Genomic DNA, 15,848 nt, shown 5'->3' on the forward strand with positions numbered 1-15,848 from the left:
GAGGCAAGAGAATCGCTTGAACCCAGGAGGCGGAGGTTGCAGTGAGCCGAGATGGCACCATTGCACTCCAGCCTGGTGACAGAGCGAGACTCCAGAAAAAGAAAGAATGTGAACCTGGGGAAGAGGTTCCAAAGAGTTGAGAAGCTATTAGGTCCTTTTTTCACTGGAAGGTCCCCAGCAGCTGCCCTGTCTGGGCATCTCTCTGGCTGTAGGCCTTGAGCTGGGGCCCAGTCCAGGCAGGCGGCTCCAAGGGTGATTTGGTGCACCCCGCTGTGGAGCCTGAGGTGCGTGCCCGCCCAGCACAGACCTGGTGCTTCCGTCAGCCTCATGGAAACTTCTGGCCACCCTCAAGGGATGATAATGTTCCTGTTAGAGATGAGAACTGGCTCGGGGGCTGGGAGTTACCAAGGAGCCACACAGTTTGTGAGTGTTGGGCCCAGGCCTGGGCCACTCTGAAGCCTGCGTGGCTGCTCTGTTATACCATTCCTGTGCCTTTGACCTCAGCCAGTGGCCGGGAGACATGCAACTTGCCGAGGGTCCTCCCAGGAGAGGGTCTGAAGCATCTGCAAGATGGAGTAGGGGTGAACGCTGGTGCCCTGGGAGGCCAGGCAGCTGGGCACGGTGGACACGTCTCCAAAGCCATGGGGTGAGTGAAACCAGATTACCCGGCTGAGCTTGCCCACGGGCGCGTCTGCTGGGGAGGCACAGTCTCGGTTACTCCAGCAAGGACAGTTTCACCTTTGCTGATGAGTCAGCTTGCGGTTAAGAGGGTAACTCTTGGGGGCCCTTGGTCAATCGTGTGACCAATTAGTAACTTGCCCAGGTGGGGCTGCGGCTCCTCAGGCCCTGCTTCAGTGAGGCCAGGCAGGACTGCCGCAGCTCCAGGCCTCTCACCACAGCCCCACCAGACCGCAGAGCTGGGACACAAACGCTCCTGCTCCACTGAGGGGCAGAAAGGGAGTGTGGGACCCAGGGAGAGGTAGGACACACACAGGATGCACCCAGACATAGCACGGAGGCCAGCCCTGAACGGAGCTGGCTCTGCCCCAGGCCTGCTCAGGGTTGGAGCCCGAGGCAGCCTTGGGTCTCCCCGCTCCCTGCACACACCACCCAAAGATCTCCTATAGAGCAGGGGTCCTTCATACTTTCAGGACGGAGACAGACTCCTGGTCCTCCATTCCCAGCCCACCGGTGTTCGGGGACTTACGGGTAAGGGGCATGCCCAGGGATAGTCAGTGTGTATTTTCTTTTTTTTTCCTGAGATGGAGTCTCACTCTGTCGCCCAGGCTGGAGTTCAGTGGTGTGATCTCAGCTGACTGCCAGCTCCACCTCCCGGGTTCACGCCATTCTCCTGTCTCAGCCTCCCGAGTAGCTGGGACTACAGGCGCCTGCCACCATGCCTGGCTAATTTTTTGTATTTTTAGTAGAGATGGGGTTTCACCATGTTAGCCAGGATGGTCTCGATCTCCTGACCTCGTGATCCGCCCGCCTTGGTCTCCCCAAGTGCTGGGATTACAGGCACGAGCCGCCGTGTCCGGCCAAGGTCAGTGTGTATTTTCATGAGCGTCCACTTGCTCAGGCCAACTGCTGCTTTCTCCACATCGACTCCCGCCCCAGCACGCCATGACTGTGGCTTTTTTGCCTCTCAGTCTGTTGGAGTGCTTCTCAAAAAGGCTTTGGGAGGTTTTGCGGGAGGAACTGTCTAGAGGCCAATTTAGAGCCAGTTTTCTTTGGGGCCAGCATGTGGCTGCAGCAGATGTCCTTCTCGGGGATAAGATCCTGGCTACGGCTGTCTGTGGCTGAGTTACAGACTTTTTTTTTTTTTTTTTTTTGAGATGGAGTCTTGCTCTGTCGCCCAGGCTGGAGTGCAGTGGCGCGATCTTGGCTCACTGCAAGCTCTGCCTACCGGGTTCACACCATTCTTCTGCCTCAGCCTTCGGAGTAGCTAGGACTAACTACAGGCGCCCGCCACCACACCTGGCTAATTTTTTTTGTATTTTTAGTAGAGATGGGGTTTCACCGTGTTAGCCAGGATGGCCTCGATCTCCTGACCTCGTGATCTGCCCACCTCGGCCTCCCAAAGTGCTGGGATTACAGGCATGAGCCACTGTGCCTGCCCGAGTAACAGCCTATCTTAAAGCTTCACAGCCTAAGCAGGGGCCATTCTGGTTGCTTCCAATTCCAGCTGGGACAGGAGTCAGCAGGGACTCCATGTGGCATTAGCTAGGCAGGCTGGCGGGGCTGGAGGATTTGCGTGAAAGATGGCCCTACCCACAGGGCTGCCCACAGTGAGCTCAGCAGTGACCATGGGCTTGGCTCCGTCGTTCATGGCTTCCTCAGGCTAGGCTGGTTTTGCACCATACCACAGTCCCAGGGTAGACTCCTTACGGGGCCACTGACCTCCTGGGAAGCTGCCAGGCTTCCTTACTGCCCAGAAGTGACACCCTGCCACTTCTGCCACATTCTACTGGTAAAGCAGGATCTGGAGCCTGTCCCAATTCAAGGGGAGGGGGCTACACAGGGGCCAGAACACCAAGACACGTGGCTCATCCAGGGTAGCAGAAGGGCCACTGACCACAGCCTGGGACCCACCCCCCCCGCCCACCCAAAATCTGGAGCCTGGGGCAACCTGTGTTCCTCTCTGAGCCTCGACTCTTTCTTCAGAAGTGAGTGGAGTCCAGGTGCGGTGGCTGATGCCTGTAATCCCAGTACTTTAGGAGGCCAAGGCGGGAGGATCTCCTTAGCTCAGGAGTTCAAGACCAGCCTGGGCAACATAGTGAGACCCTCATCTCTTAAAAAAATAGAAAATGGGCCGGGCGCGGTGGCTCACGCTGGTAATCCCAGCACTTTGGGAGGCCGAGGAGGGCGGATCACGAGGTCAGGAGATCGAGACCATTCTGGCTAACACGGTGAAACCCCATCTCTATTAAAAATACAAAAAATTAGCCAGGCGTGGTGGCGGGTGCCTGTAGTCCCAGCTACTCAGGAGGCTGAGGCAGGACAATGGTGTGAACCCAGGAGGCGGAGGTTGCAGTGAGCCGAGATCACGCCACTGCACTCCAGCCTGGGCAACAGAGCAAGATTCCATCTCAAAAAAAAAAAAAAATTAGCTGGGCATGGTGGCCCACGCCTGTAGTCCCAGCTACTCAGGAGGCTGAGATGGGAGGGTCACTTGCCTCAGGAGCTCAAGGCTGCAGTGAGCTATGATTGTTAAACATAGGGCCCAGCGTGGAGCCTCACCTATAATCCCAGCACTTTAGGAGGTGGAGGCGGGAGCATTGCTTGAGGCTAGGAGTTGGAGACCAGGGGCAACATAGCAAGACCCTTTCTCTACCAAAAAAAGTTTTTAATCAGCTGGATATGGTGGCAAGTGCCTTTGGTTCCAGCTACTCAGGAGGCTGAGGCAGGAAGATCACTTGAGCCCAGGAGTTCAAGGCTGCAGTGAGCTAAGATCATGCTACTGCACTCCAGCCTGGGAGACAGTGAGAGACCCTGTCTCAAAAAAAAAAAAAAGAGTGGATTAGGCCCCTAATGGTCTCCAAGCTCCAAGGACTTTGTATTGCTGGCCTCTCGGCGGCCTCAGTTATGCCCAGCGTCCGCAGCTGGTGGCTGGTGCAGGTGTCCCTCCGTGTTCCCTCAGCAGCCCCCGTAATGTCAGTCTTTAAGTGGTCTCTTGGATCCACCTGGCCTCTGCGTCTCTGGGGAGTCAGTGTTGTGGGAGAGAGAGAAGGCAGCTGCCTCTCCGCCACCCCATGTGACTCATCAGTGGACCTCAGGCCAGCTGCATCCCGCCCACACCTGCCCCATCACAGCTGCTCTTGGGTGCAGCATCTAAACACCTGCTCCCTCAGAGCTCCCCCTCCTGGGGACCGCGACAGCCTTGGGTGTCCACCACCCTGTGCCATGCCTGCATACTTAGAACAACCCAAAAACCACCCAAGGACTGAAGTCTCCAGGATCTGCTGTCCTAGGGACACAAGAACTGTCCAGGGTGGGCCCAGGGTACAGGGGAAGGGAAGGAGCCTGGCTGTCCTGGGCACGTCACTTGCGACCTGGCAGGAGCCCAAAGCAGGGGTGGCGCTGAGCCCTAGCCTGACCCGGGCTGCACCGGCTGGAGTCACCAGACGGGAAGGTCACTGAGGCAAACCCAGGTGCTCCCGTCTTCTCCCCATAGGATGGAGACACGGTGGAATAGAGCAAGTGTATTAGTCCGTTTTGACACTGCTTCCTGAGACTGGGTTATTTATAAACAAAAGAGGTTTAATTGACTCAGTGTTCCAGGTGGCTGGGAGGCCTCAGGAAACTTACAATTACGGTGGAAGGCAAAGGGGAAGCAGGCACCTTCTTGACAAGCCGGCAGGACAGAGAGAGAGAGGGAGAGAGAGAGGCGGTGGTGGGGAGGAAGGGTGGAACTGCCAAACACATTTTATTATTTTTTTCTTTTTTTTAAGACAAGAGTCTCACTCTGTCACCCAGGCTGGAGTGCAGTGGCACGATCTCAGCTCACTGCAGGCTCCACCTCCCGGGTTCATGCCATTCTCCTGCCTCAGCTTCCTGAGTAGCTGGGACTACAGGCACTTGCCACCATGCCCAGCTAATTTTTATATTTTTAGTACAGACAGTGTTTCACCGTGTTAGCCAGGATGGTCTTGATCTCCTGACCTCGTGATCCGCCCACCTCAGCCTCCCAAAGTGCTGGCATTACAGGCGTGAGCCACTGCTCCTGGCCCACCGCCAAACACTTTTAAACCATCAGATCTTGTGATAACTCACTATCATGAGAGCAGCATGGCGGAACCCCCCCCCCACCCCATGATCCCATCACCTCCCATGAGATCCCCCCTCAACACATGGGGATTACAATTGGAGATGAAATTTGGGTGGCCAGCAGGCTTCTCATCCACAGTAACAGTGCTCCCCAGGGACACCGGACAATGTCTGGAGACACTTGCTGTCACAGCTTAGAGGAGGGTGCTACAGGTACCAAGTGGGTGGTGGCCAGAGATACTGCTTAACATCCTCCTACATGCACAGGACAGCCTCCATCCCAAAGAAAGATCCAATCCCAAACATCAACAGAGTCAAGTGGAGACACCCCGGCACAGGTGTGGAAGCCCACACCTGGGTGCCCAGAGTCTGGTCCGGCTGGGAGGAGAAGGGCTGTGCTCATCCTGCCCAGAGGGACCTGGGAGCTGGGGTGTGCGCAGCAGTGACCTCACCTGGTAGGGGGCAGGTGGGGCCCAGGTCCACATCCCTGCCTTGCCTGCTCTCCTCCCTGGTGCCCTCCCTGACCCCGCCCTGCCTTCCTTCATCCACTGTGCCTTCCACCCACAATGCCATGGCCTGCATTTAGGATCCTCCCAAGGCAGGAGGATCACTTGAGCTCAGGAGTTTGAGACCAGCCTGGGCAACACAGCAGGACCCCCTCCCCCCAAATCTTAAAACAATAGAAAACTAGGCCAGGCATGGTGGCTCAAGCCTGTAATCCCAGCACTTTGGGAGGCTGAGGTCGGGAGATGGAGACCATCCTGGCTAACATGGTGAAACCCCATCTCTACTAAAAAAATACAAAAAAATTAGCCGGGCGCGGTAGCGGGCGCCTATAGTCCCAGCTACTCGGGAGGCTGAGGCAGGAGAATGGCGTGAACCTGGGAGTCGGAGCTTGCAGTGAGCCAAGATTGCACCGCTGCACTCCAGCCTGGGCGACAGAGCAAGACTCTGTCTCAAAAAAAAAAAAAAAAAAAAGACAGTCTGTAACTCAGCCACAGACAGCCGTAGCCAGCCAGGATCTTACACCTGAGAAGGACATCTGCTGCAGCCTCATGCTGGCCCCAAAGAAAACTGGCTCTAAATTAGCCTCTAGACAGTTCTAGACTCCATCTCAAAAAAAAAAAAGAAAATTAGCTGGGCATGGTGGCTCAAAAGGTGGGCTGCTGAGCCCCTACCCACCCTGTGGAGCCAAGCTCAGCAGTGTCTCATCCACGAAGCCCTCACAGACTACTTCCTTGGTGTTCCCACAGGCACTTGCCCTAGCTCACGCCTCTCATGCCCTGACAACTAAGGGTGGGGGCGCGGCAGACCCATCCCTGGAGAGACACAGGACTGCTTTTCTCACCAAACTGGCCTGATGACAGACAGGCAGATGAACAAGAACGTGCAGGCCTTGGCTTTTATTGAGATCAGACCTGTGGGCTCCCCGGCCTCTCGGGGAGGTGGAGGGGGGGGGGGCCTGATTCTCCACTCAGCCTGGCCTCCCAGGTACAAGTGGCTGACTGGAGTCTGAGCGGGCTGCAAGGGCATGGCCATGCTTCTATTGCTTCTGCCCCTCCCTCGGGACCTCCTCCTCCTCCCTCTCCCCATCACATTCTCCCGAGGCCCAGGCCTGGGCACTGGGCCGCTGCCTGGGCCGCCCCATGTGGCAGGGCTACTGCCGGGGGCTGAGCCCCTCCTGCTCAGGCTGCCTCCTCGGCCATCCTTCCCCTCCTGTCCCCAGTCCTGGCACTTGGGATCCCTATGGCCTCTCCAGGGCCCCAGAGCGGGTTCTCTTGCACAAGGGACACATGGCCTCTTCCCAGGTCCCCCAGGACCTCTTGGGCCTGAGCCCCAAGCCCTCAGAAGGACCAGGCTGGGGGAGGGCACCCTTGTCTGGGTCCATGCTGGAACTGGAAGCTGAGGAAAGAGGAGAGAAAGGAGTCACTCGAGGGACCCAAGGGGAGGCTGGCGGGGAGGCTGGCAGCCCACCCTGGGGTTCCCAGAATCCGATATTCTTGAAAACAGAAGGGAAGGGGGCAATGCTTCCTCCTTAACAGAATCCCCAGGGGAGGGAGGAGGTCGAGGGAAGAGAATAGTTCAAGCTGGAAGGACCCTCATCTAACCTGAACCCTCATTTTACAAGTGAGAAAACAGAGGCCCAGCAAGGGAGACAGCTTCCAAGGCCCCTCAGCGAGTGTGGAGCTGGGGCAGTCACCCAGCCCTCCCTCCCAGATCCTCCCTTTTTCTCGCACCGCTTTGTCCCTGGTGGATTCTCCAGACCCCGCTCAGCTGTGCATGATGCAGGGATGGGGACAGATTCATTAAGATCTTGGCCTTCTGGGGCATGGTGCCACTGTGGAGGCTTGGGAGTGGAGAAGGGCCCGCCTGAGGCCCCAGCCCAACCATCCGCTAGGGTCTTTCCCCGTGCCCAGTCCTGCCTTGACAGAGCTCACCACTGCTTCCCAGGCTGTCCCTGGGCAATCGGGCTTCCAGAAGAGCTGAGCAGAGGCTGTTACCTGGGCCCAGAGTCCCCTGTGGCAGGTCCAGGGCCCAGGCTGTGCCCTCAGGCTGTGGCGGGCACTCCCCAGTCATAAGCCGGCCCAGCCAGTGGCTCTCACACTGGCCAGTGGGCGGCGGGTGGCTCTCCAGGTAGAGGCCCAGGCCCCGCAGGTGGCGCAGCCGGAAGTTCTTGGGCTTGCTTCCCTGGGTACTGGGGCACTGTGGCTGCGGGGACCCCAGGCCCCCCTCGTAGATGTTGGGGGGTATGTCGGGGTGGCCGGGGCGTCCTTGGGCCTGGCTCACTGCATCTGCAGAGGAGACAGCAGGAGGGTGGTGGCCAGCCCCCACAGCAGCCATGAGGGGAGGGTGCTGTCACATGCCTCTGAGACCAGCTCACATGATGGGCTACACCCCCAGCCAGCCTGGCCTCAGTTTACCTGTGTGTCAAATAGGCTCAGTCCACTGCCTCCCCTGCCCATGCCCAAGACATGACTCCTCTTCCCACTCCCAACCAACAGGGAGGCCTGGGAAGCCTGGGGCCTTGGTGCTGAGAGTGCTTTCTGGACCTCAAGTCCTTTCTACTACCCTGTTCTGCCCGCTACCCTAGGAAGAGTATTCTGGTCCCCCCAGAGAAATTGCACAGTGGGTTTGAGAGAAAGTGACCAGCCCAGGGGCTCACGGCCTGGCCCAGTGGCCACTCCCCTCTCCCAAGCATACATGTCCCTGAGGCCACCGCTCGGCTTTGGGCCCAGGTGGGGACAGAAGCCTCTCTCTCTTCCTGCCACTCCTCCCCACAGCACGGCACCTTCTCTTATGTGCAGCTCAGAAGATGCACAGACCAAGGCTTCCATGGAGGGCCAGTGTGGTGGGGAGGAGCAACCAGGACTTGGGTGCAGCAGGGCCCTGCTCTCCCCTGCCTACAGGGTACATTGGCAGGTCTCCCCTGGCAACTGGTTCTTATGACATCACAGGGAAGACTCCCAGCCTTCCTGAACCCCTAGTTTGGGAGAGGACAGTGCTCAAGGCAAGGGCAGGGTGAAAGAAAGGCATGGGAAGGGGCCAGAACCCCGGGGGAAGTCCCTGGTCCCTCTGGCTGGGGTCAGGCCACATAAAACAGACTCAGATCTGGCAAACTGGAGAGTCGTTCTCTCAGGTGATCTCTTGGGGCCAGCTTCCTCATCTGGGTTGGGAAATGAGGGTTCAGGAGCACAGACCTAGGAAGACCTAGGTCGGTGCTTTGAAAATGCAGAAAAGGGGCTGGGGGCGGTGGCTTATGCCTGTAATCCCAGCACTGTGGGAGGCCAAGGCATAGGCGGATCAGTTGAGGTCTGTGGGAGGCCGGGATGGGCGGATCATGAGGTCAGGATATCGAGACCATCCTGGCTAACACGGTGAAACCCCGTATCTACTAAAAATACAAAAAATTACCCGGGCATGGTGGCGGGCGCCTGTAGTCCCAGCTACTCAGGAGGCTGAGGCAGGAGAATGGAGTGAACCCAGGAGGCGGAGCTTGCAGTGAGCCCAGATCGCGCCACTGCACTCCAGCCTGGGCTGCAGAGCGAGACTCCGTCTCAACAAAAAAAAAAAAAAAAAAAAAAAAAAAGTTAAACATGCATCTTTACGGACCTGGCCGAGCAGGAGGCGCCATCATGGGAGCTGACGTCCGCCACAACAAGGACCTAAAGGTTTGGCGCAAGGAACCCAAGAGCCAGGATATCTATCTGAGGCTGTTTGTTGGTCAAGCCGTACAGGTTACCGGCCAGACGAACTAACTCCGTATTCAACCAGGTTGTGCTGAAGAGGTTGTTTATGAGTCGCCCCAATCGGCCACCTCTGTCCCTTTCCCGGATGATCCGGAAGATGAAGCTTCCTGGCTGGGAAAACAAAACGGCCGTGGTTGTGGGGACGCTTAACGGATGACGCGCGGGTTCAGGAGGTGCCCAGACTTAAGGTTTGTGCACTGCCCGTGACCAGCCGGCCCGCAGCGGCATCCTCAGGGTGGGGGGCAAGATCCTGACTTTCGATCAGGGGCCCTGGACTTTCCCAAGGACGGCGGCCCCGTCCTGCTCTCCGGTCTTTGCAAGGGCCGAGGGGTGTACCGGCATTTCGGCAAGGCCCTGGGAACCCCGCCCAGCCACACCAAACCCTATTTCCGCTCCAGGGACCAGAAGTTCGAGCATGCCAAAGGCCGACAGGCCAGCCGAGGCTACAAAAACGAACCCTCTTATTAAAAAGATTTTGGATGCTGACAAAAACCAAAAAAACATTCAATTTTCTCTAGTCACAGACGACCTGATTTTTTTTTTTTTAAGATGTAGTCTTGCTTTGGCGCCCAGGCTGGAGTGCAGTGGCGCGATCTCAGTTCACTGCAACCTCCGCCTCCCGAGTTCCTGAGTTCAAGAGCTTCTCCTGCCTCGGCCTCCCCAGTAGGTGGGATTACAGGCACCTACCACCACGCCCAACGAATCTTTGTATTTTTAGTAGAGAGGGGCTTTCGCCATGTTGGCCAGGCTGGTCTCAAACTCCTGACCTCAGGTGATCCGCCCACCTCGGCCTCCCAAAGTGCTGGGATTACGGGCATGACCCACCGCGCCCAGCAACCTGATCTTGTATATAGGAAATATTAAATAATTCACACTTGAAAAAAAATCCTAAACCTAGTAGAGCTTTTTCAGAGCTAATGAAGTTCAGAAAAATCTCAAGTCATAAAATCACCACACAAAAATTAATTGTATTTCTAGACACTAGCAAAGAATAAAAAGAATAAAATAGGAATACATTTAACAAAGGAGGTATAAGACAACTCTGAATACTATAAAACATTGCTGAGAGAATCTGAAGACTTAAATAAATTGGAAAACATCCCATGTTCATGGACTGAAGACTTAATATTGTTAAGTAGCAATACTCCCCAAAGTGCTCAGTACAATTCTTATCAAAATCAAAATGGCCTTCATGTAGTGTGTTAGGTTTCTCCAGAGAAATACAATCAGCAGAATGTATATAGGTATTTACAGAGAAAATATTTATTAGAGGATAAATCTCTTTATATAATTTTTTTTGAGACAGGGCCTTCCTCCATTGCCCATTGCCCAGGCTGAAGTACAGTGACATGATCACGGCTCACTGCAGCCTCAACTTACCAGGCTCAGGCAATCCTCCCACCTTAGCCTCCCAAGTAGCTGGGACTACAGGTGTGCGCCACCAGGCCTGGCTAATTTTTTAATTTATTTTTATTTTTTAATTTTTAATTTTTTTTATTTTTGGTGATGGAGATCTTGCCATGTTGCCCAGAGCTAGTCTTGAACTCCTGGGCTCAAGTGAGCCTCCTGCCTCCACCTCCCAAAGTGCTGGGGTGATAGGCGTGAGCCGCCGTGCCCGGCCAAGAGAAGATTTATTAGGGATATTGGCTTATGTGATTATCGGGGCTGAGAAGTCCCACAATATGCTGCCTGCAAGCTGGAGAACCAGGAAAACCGGTGCTGTAATTAAGTGTGAGTTCAAAAGCATGAGAATGTGGGTAGGGGTGGAGGTGTGGGCTGGTATAAGTCCTGGTGTCCAAAAGTCCAAGAACTAGGAGCTCCAATGTCCAAGGGTACGAGAAGAAGGATGTCCCAGCCCATGAACAGAGTGTGAATTCACCCCTCCTCTGCATTTTTGTCATAATTGGGCGCCCAGCAGATTGGATGATGTCCACCACATTGGTAAGGAGAATCTTCTTTACTCAGTCTAGCAATTCAAATGCTAATCTCTTCTGGAAACGCTTACACAGGCACACTCAAAAATAATGTTTTACCAGCTATCAGACATCCCAGTCAAGTTGACACACAAAATTAATCATCACAAGCAGAAATGGAAAAGCTAATCCTAAAATTCATGTGAAATTACAAGGGAGCCCAAATAACCACAACAATCTTGGAAAAGCAAATCTTCAGAAATCAGAAACACAGCTGGGCATGGTGGCTCACGCCTGTAATCCCAGCACTTTGGGACACTCAGGCGGTCAGATCACCTGAGGTCAAGAGTTTGTGACCAGCCTGGCCAACATAGGCGGGCGGATCATGAGGTCAGGAGATCCAGACCAAAATAGAAAATGGGCCGGGCGCGGTGGCTCACGCTGGTAATCCCAGCACTTTGGGAGGCAGAGGCGGGCAGATCACGAGGTCAGGAGATCGAGACCATCCTGGCTAACACAGTGAAACCCCGTCTCTACTAAAAATACAAAAAATTAGCCGGGCGTGGTGGCGGGCGCCTGTAGTCCCAGCTACTCGGGAGGCTGAGGCAGGAGAATGGCCTGAACCCGGGAGGCGGGGCTTGCAGTGAGCCGAGATTGTGCCACTGCACTCCAGCCTGGGCGACAGAGCGAGACTCCGTATCAAAAAAAAAAAAAAAAGACATTTTTCCAATGGAAATATAAAAATGGTCACCAAACATGTAAAAAGATGTTCAACATCTTTAATCATCAGGGAAATGCAGGCCGCGTGCGGTGACTCACGCCAACATGGCGAAACTCTCTCTACCAAAAATACAAAAATTAGCTGGGCGCGGTGGCGCGCGTCTGTAATCCCAGCTCCTCAGGAGGCTGAGGCAGGAAAATCGCTTGAACCCTGGAGGCGGAGGTCTCAGTGAGCCGAGATTGTGCCACTGCACTGCAGCCTGAGCAACAAGAGCAAGAGTCCATCTCAAAAAAAAAAAAAAAAAAGTTCAAGTTGATCAACATCCTTTCAAGCCCTTGGCATTGTCAAGAGTTTTTTGTTGTTTTAGCCATTTTATCTAGATTTAATTTTTAGGTTTTTAACGTGTTACCTGATATGGCACATTTTAGACCACAGTGATATCTCATTGTGGTTTAATATGCACTTCTCTAATAATAGCCTTGATCATCTCTTTATTTGCATATTAGCCATCCATATATCTTCTTTTGTGAAGTATCTTTTAAAATGTTTTCTCCATTCTCTAATTAGACTGTTTCTCATTATTGAGTGTTGAGAGTTCTTTATACATTCTGGATACACGTCTCTTTATCAGATATGTGTTTTGTGCATATTTTCTTCTAGACTGTGGCTTACCTTTTGTTTTTCTTAATAACACGTGAAGCAACATTTATGTGAGGCCATTGTTTTGGAGAGAGCTCCTGCACAAGGTACCAACGGACCAGACCAAACCAGAATGGAATCGCTAGTGCAAGGTGCCACGTAATCAATGCGAACTTAGAGACAGGCCAATCTGCCAAAACACAGAAGATTCACTGCAACCAACAAAAGGGGCCCTGTTCACCTAGGCTGGCATAAGGAAGCCCCCTCTGCTTTAACCCAAAGAAATGCATCTGAAATAACCTGATGCCAACCAATCGCTTTGAGCACTACGCTGTTTCCTTGTTCCTGCTCAAGCTACCTTACAAAACCCGGCTGCTGTGCCACGCCTGTCGGGGCATCTCCCCAGTTCACACGTGGAAGCCGCCCCTTCCTGCCGCCTCCTCGCGCCCCCATGCAGAGGCTAGGGCTGCCGGGACCCGCGCGGCGCGCGCGGCTCGGGGCCGCTTTCCGGCCTGTTGTGCAGCCCGAGCCGTCTGCGCGTGCGCGAGACTCAGGCCTGCCTGCCTCTGGGCGCCCACAGTGATCCCGTCGTCCGCTCCGCAACCAGATTCCGACGGGGAGCGCGCTGTGCCTCGGACGGGGGAAGGCCGGCTTCCTGAGTATAGTGCATTTTTTTTTTTTTTTTTTGAGACAGTCTCGCTCTGTCGCCAGGCCGGAGGGCAGTGGCGCGATCTCGGCTCACCGCCTGCCGGGTTCAAGTAATTCTTCTGCCTCAGCCTCCCCAGTAGCTGGGATTACAGCTGTGCGCCACCACGCTTGGCTAATTTTTGTATTTTTTGGTAGAGACGGGGTTTTGCCATGTTGGCCAGGCTGGTCTCGAACTCCTGACCTCAAGTGATCCGCCCGCCGCGGCATCCCAAAGTGCTGGGATTGTAGGCGTGAGCCACCGCGCCTAGCCAAGTATCGTGCATTCTTTATAGAAATGAGGGGGAAATAAGCAATATGGAAAGCGCCTAGCGCAATATCAAGCACGTAGTAGGTACTCAGAGCCTGTCACCCAGCGCGAAACGTCCGCAAAGCGTGTAAACAGAGGCCCAGAAGCTGGGGAGCTTGCAGCCCTCATAGACGCCGGGATCGCCACGCCCTCTGCCCTCGGCGTCTCAGGAGCGCTCTCTGCCGGCCTGCTCTCCCTGTGCGTATGGACGAACCTCCGCGCCTTCGCTTCCCTTTTTGTTTGTCCCTGACCGTACGCCGTCCAAGGGTCCATTGGTTGCCATAGAGACCGGCGAGCGCTGTGCGTGTGATCGCTGAGGGGCGAGCAGCTGCGACCCTGGGCTCCTGGGGACGTGAGCGTCATGTCTTTCCGCGACCTCCGCAGTAAGGCAGCCCCGCGCCCCTGTGACCTGCGGGTCTTCCAGAGATGCAGGGCTCCCGCCCGCCGAGTCCCCTTTGTAGTCGACCCCTGAGGCTTGCGCTGCCGGAGGCTCCTTTCGGGCCTCTGCGCCTCAGGGACCGCCTGACCGGCGGCTGCAACCCCGCCGAGCGCCCCAGGCCCTTCTTAGGCCATTTCTAGCGAGGATGGAAAGTTTTCTATCTGCCACTGGCCGCGTGTGGCTCAGAACGCTTGAAATGTGGCCAGTGCAGATGAATAACTGAATTTTTAAGTGTAATTCATTTCTATTTATGTAGCTGCATGCCGCTGTTCGCTACCGTATTGGAAAATGCATGGAGAGTTTAGAGACTATTTTTTGAGTTGGGTTAGCTTAGCGCTTAGAAAACCGAACAGCAGGCCGGGCGCGGTGGCTCACGCCTGTAATCCCAGCACTTTGGGAGGCCGAGGCGGGTGAATCACCTGAGGTCGGGAGTTCGAGACCAGCCTGACCAACATGGAGAAACCCCGTCTCTACTAAAATTACAAAATTAGCCGAGGGTGGTGGCGGGCGCCTGTAATCCCAGCTACTCGGAAGTCTGAAGCAGGAGAATCGCTTTGGAGGTTGCGGTGAGCCGAGATCGGGCCATTGCACTCCAGCCTAGGCAACAAGAGCGAAACAACATCTCAAAAAACAAACAAAAAAAAAACAACCAGCAACGAAACCGACGAGAGGGGGCTGGGGGATGATCATTGCAGCTAACATTTTTTGAGTTTTAACGATCTGCCAGGGCCCGGTCTGTGTTATGTGCATCATTTCATTTTAATCATCTGAACAACTCTGTGCCCCCTGTATTTGGTAGTGAGGAAACGGGCACAGAGAGGTCAGCTAACTTGGGCAGGTGACACAGGCGGTGGGAGGTGGCACTGGGGCTTGAATTCGGGTTGCCTGAACTCCAGACATCCTGAACTCCATCTGCATCCTTTCTGCAGGGCTGGTAAGGAGAAGGGAGCTCGAATTCCTTTGCTAAGAGGGTGGGGAAGTGGAAGAATGAGGCAAAGAGTGTTGGTTACGGCTGGGCGCAGTGGGTCACGCCTGTAATCCCAGCACTTTGGAAGACCGACACAGGCGGATCACTTAAGTTCAGGAGTTTGAGACTAGCCTAGCCAACATGGCGAAACCCTGCCTCTGCTAAAAATTCAATTAGCCGGGCATGGTGGCACGCGCCTGTAGTCCCAGCTACTTGGGAAGCTGAGGCAGGAGAATTGCTTGATTCCGGCAGGCAGAGGTTGCAGTGAGCCTAGATGGCACCACTGCACTCCACCCTGGGCGACAGAGTGAGACTGTCTTTAAAAAAAGAAAAAAAAAAAAAGGAAAGGTAGATGATTGTTGCCAATTTGATGTGATCCGAGGGGTCTCTTAAAGAGCCAGTTTTCTCGTCAAATTGCTGGTGCCTGCAATTTTAGTATTAGAGATGACTCCTTTTGGTTATGAATTGCTCTTTTCTACAATGTAAAAATATCTAGGAAGATGCATTACCTTTTATCCATGCAGCCACTGAGCACCGGAGTGTGAATCCTGTCCTCTGGGGTTTGAAGGTCTTTGGTGGCCACACATCATGCAGGATGAGTGTCTCCTCCCACATAGTTTTTAGAGAGGCCAGCACCCTGTCGGGGGACGTAGAATGGGGTTTTGTTGGGAAGCACATACACGGAGATTTTGGAATATTTTGACCTTAAATTAATGCTCTGCAGTTGTGCAATGTATGGTAAGGATCTTACTCAAATTAGTGTCTATTTTGACAATAACACCGCAGCATTAACAGAACTCGACTAGTACCTAGCTGTCAGAAGTATTTAGGCAGTGCCTTACTGTGTGAAGGAAAGGCTGCTGCTTTCTTTTCTTTTCTTTTTTTGAGACAGAGTCTCGCTCTGTCACCCAGGCTGGAGTGCAGTGGTGTGATCTTAGCTCACTGCAACCTCTGCCTCCCAGATTCAAGCAATTCTCCTGCCCCAGCCTCCCCAGTAACTGGAATTATAGGCGCCCGCCACCACGCTCACTTAACTTCTGTATTTTTATTTTTATTTTATTTTTTCTTTTTTTGAGATGGAGTCTCGCTCTGTCACCCAGGCTGGAGTGCAGTGATGCGATCTCAGCTCACTGCTAGCTCTGCCTCCCGGGTTCACGCCAT

At 54.4% G+C, this 15,848-nt stretch overlaps 2 protein-coding genes and 1 pseudogene across 9 annotated transcripts in view; 2 read left to right on the plus strand and 1 right to left on the minus strand.

Annotated features, from left to right (window-relative positions):
* Window positions 1-541: 541 nt before the first annotated feature.
* The window catches only part of CLUAP1 (clusterin associated protein 1), a 50,474-nt gene continuing 35,167 nt past the window's right edge, over window positions 542-15,848 (plus strand). For 2 of the 7 annotated variants that reach the window (XM_063655092.1, XM_063655096.1), the window contains exon 1: window positions 8,264-8,404. Coding sequence is in view for 2 of the 7 variants with exons in the window: in XM_063655095.1 (XP_063511165.1) it covers window positions 13,643-13,664 (22 nt within the window). In the remaining 5 variants the exon portion in view is untranslated. Of the gene's footprint in view, window positions 647-8,263; window positions 8,405-12,968; window positions 13,665-13,694; window positions 14,655-15,848 lie in introns of those variants that run through there. The other 5 variants (XM_063655094.1, XM_063655095.1, XM_054455738.2 and 2 more) reach the window with 5 other exon arrangements.
* Window positions 5,896-8,191, minus strand: C18H16orf90 (chromosome 18 C16orf90 homolog). 2 transcript variants are annotated; one of them, XM_054455740.2, is made up of 3 exons: window positions 8,057-8,186; window positions 7,206-7,559; window positions 6,156-6,669 (listed from the first exon to the last, which is right to left on the minus strand). In XM_054455740.2, exons 1-3 carry the CDS (start codon window positions 8,100-8,102, stop codon window positions 6,512-6,514), a joined length of 558 nt encoding a protein of 185 aa, XP_054311715.1. In that variant the 5' UTR covers window positions 8,103-8,186; the 3' UTR covers window positions 6,156-6,511. The 2 variants fall into 2 exon arrangements, with proteins under 2 accessions (XP_054311714.1, XP_054311715.1); XM_054455739.2 differs by having other exon boundaries at window positions 5,896-6,669; window positions 7,206-8,191.
* LOC129016057 (large ribosomal subunit protein eL18-like) lies at window positions 8,873-9,482 on the plus strand (annotated as a pseudogene).

The sequence above is a fragment of the Pongo pygmaeus genome, chromosome 18 (genome assembly GCF_028885625.2).
Source record: "Pongo pygmaeus isolate AG05252 chromosome 18, NHGRI_mPonPyg2-v2.0_pri, whole genome shotgun sequence".
NCBI classification, from domain to species: Eukaryota; Metazoa; Chordata; class Mammalia; order Primates; family Hominidae; genus Pongo; species Pongo pygmaeus.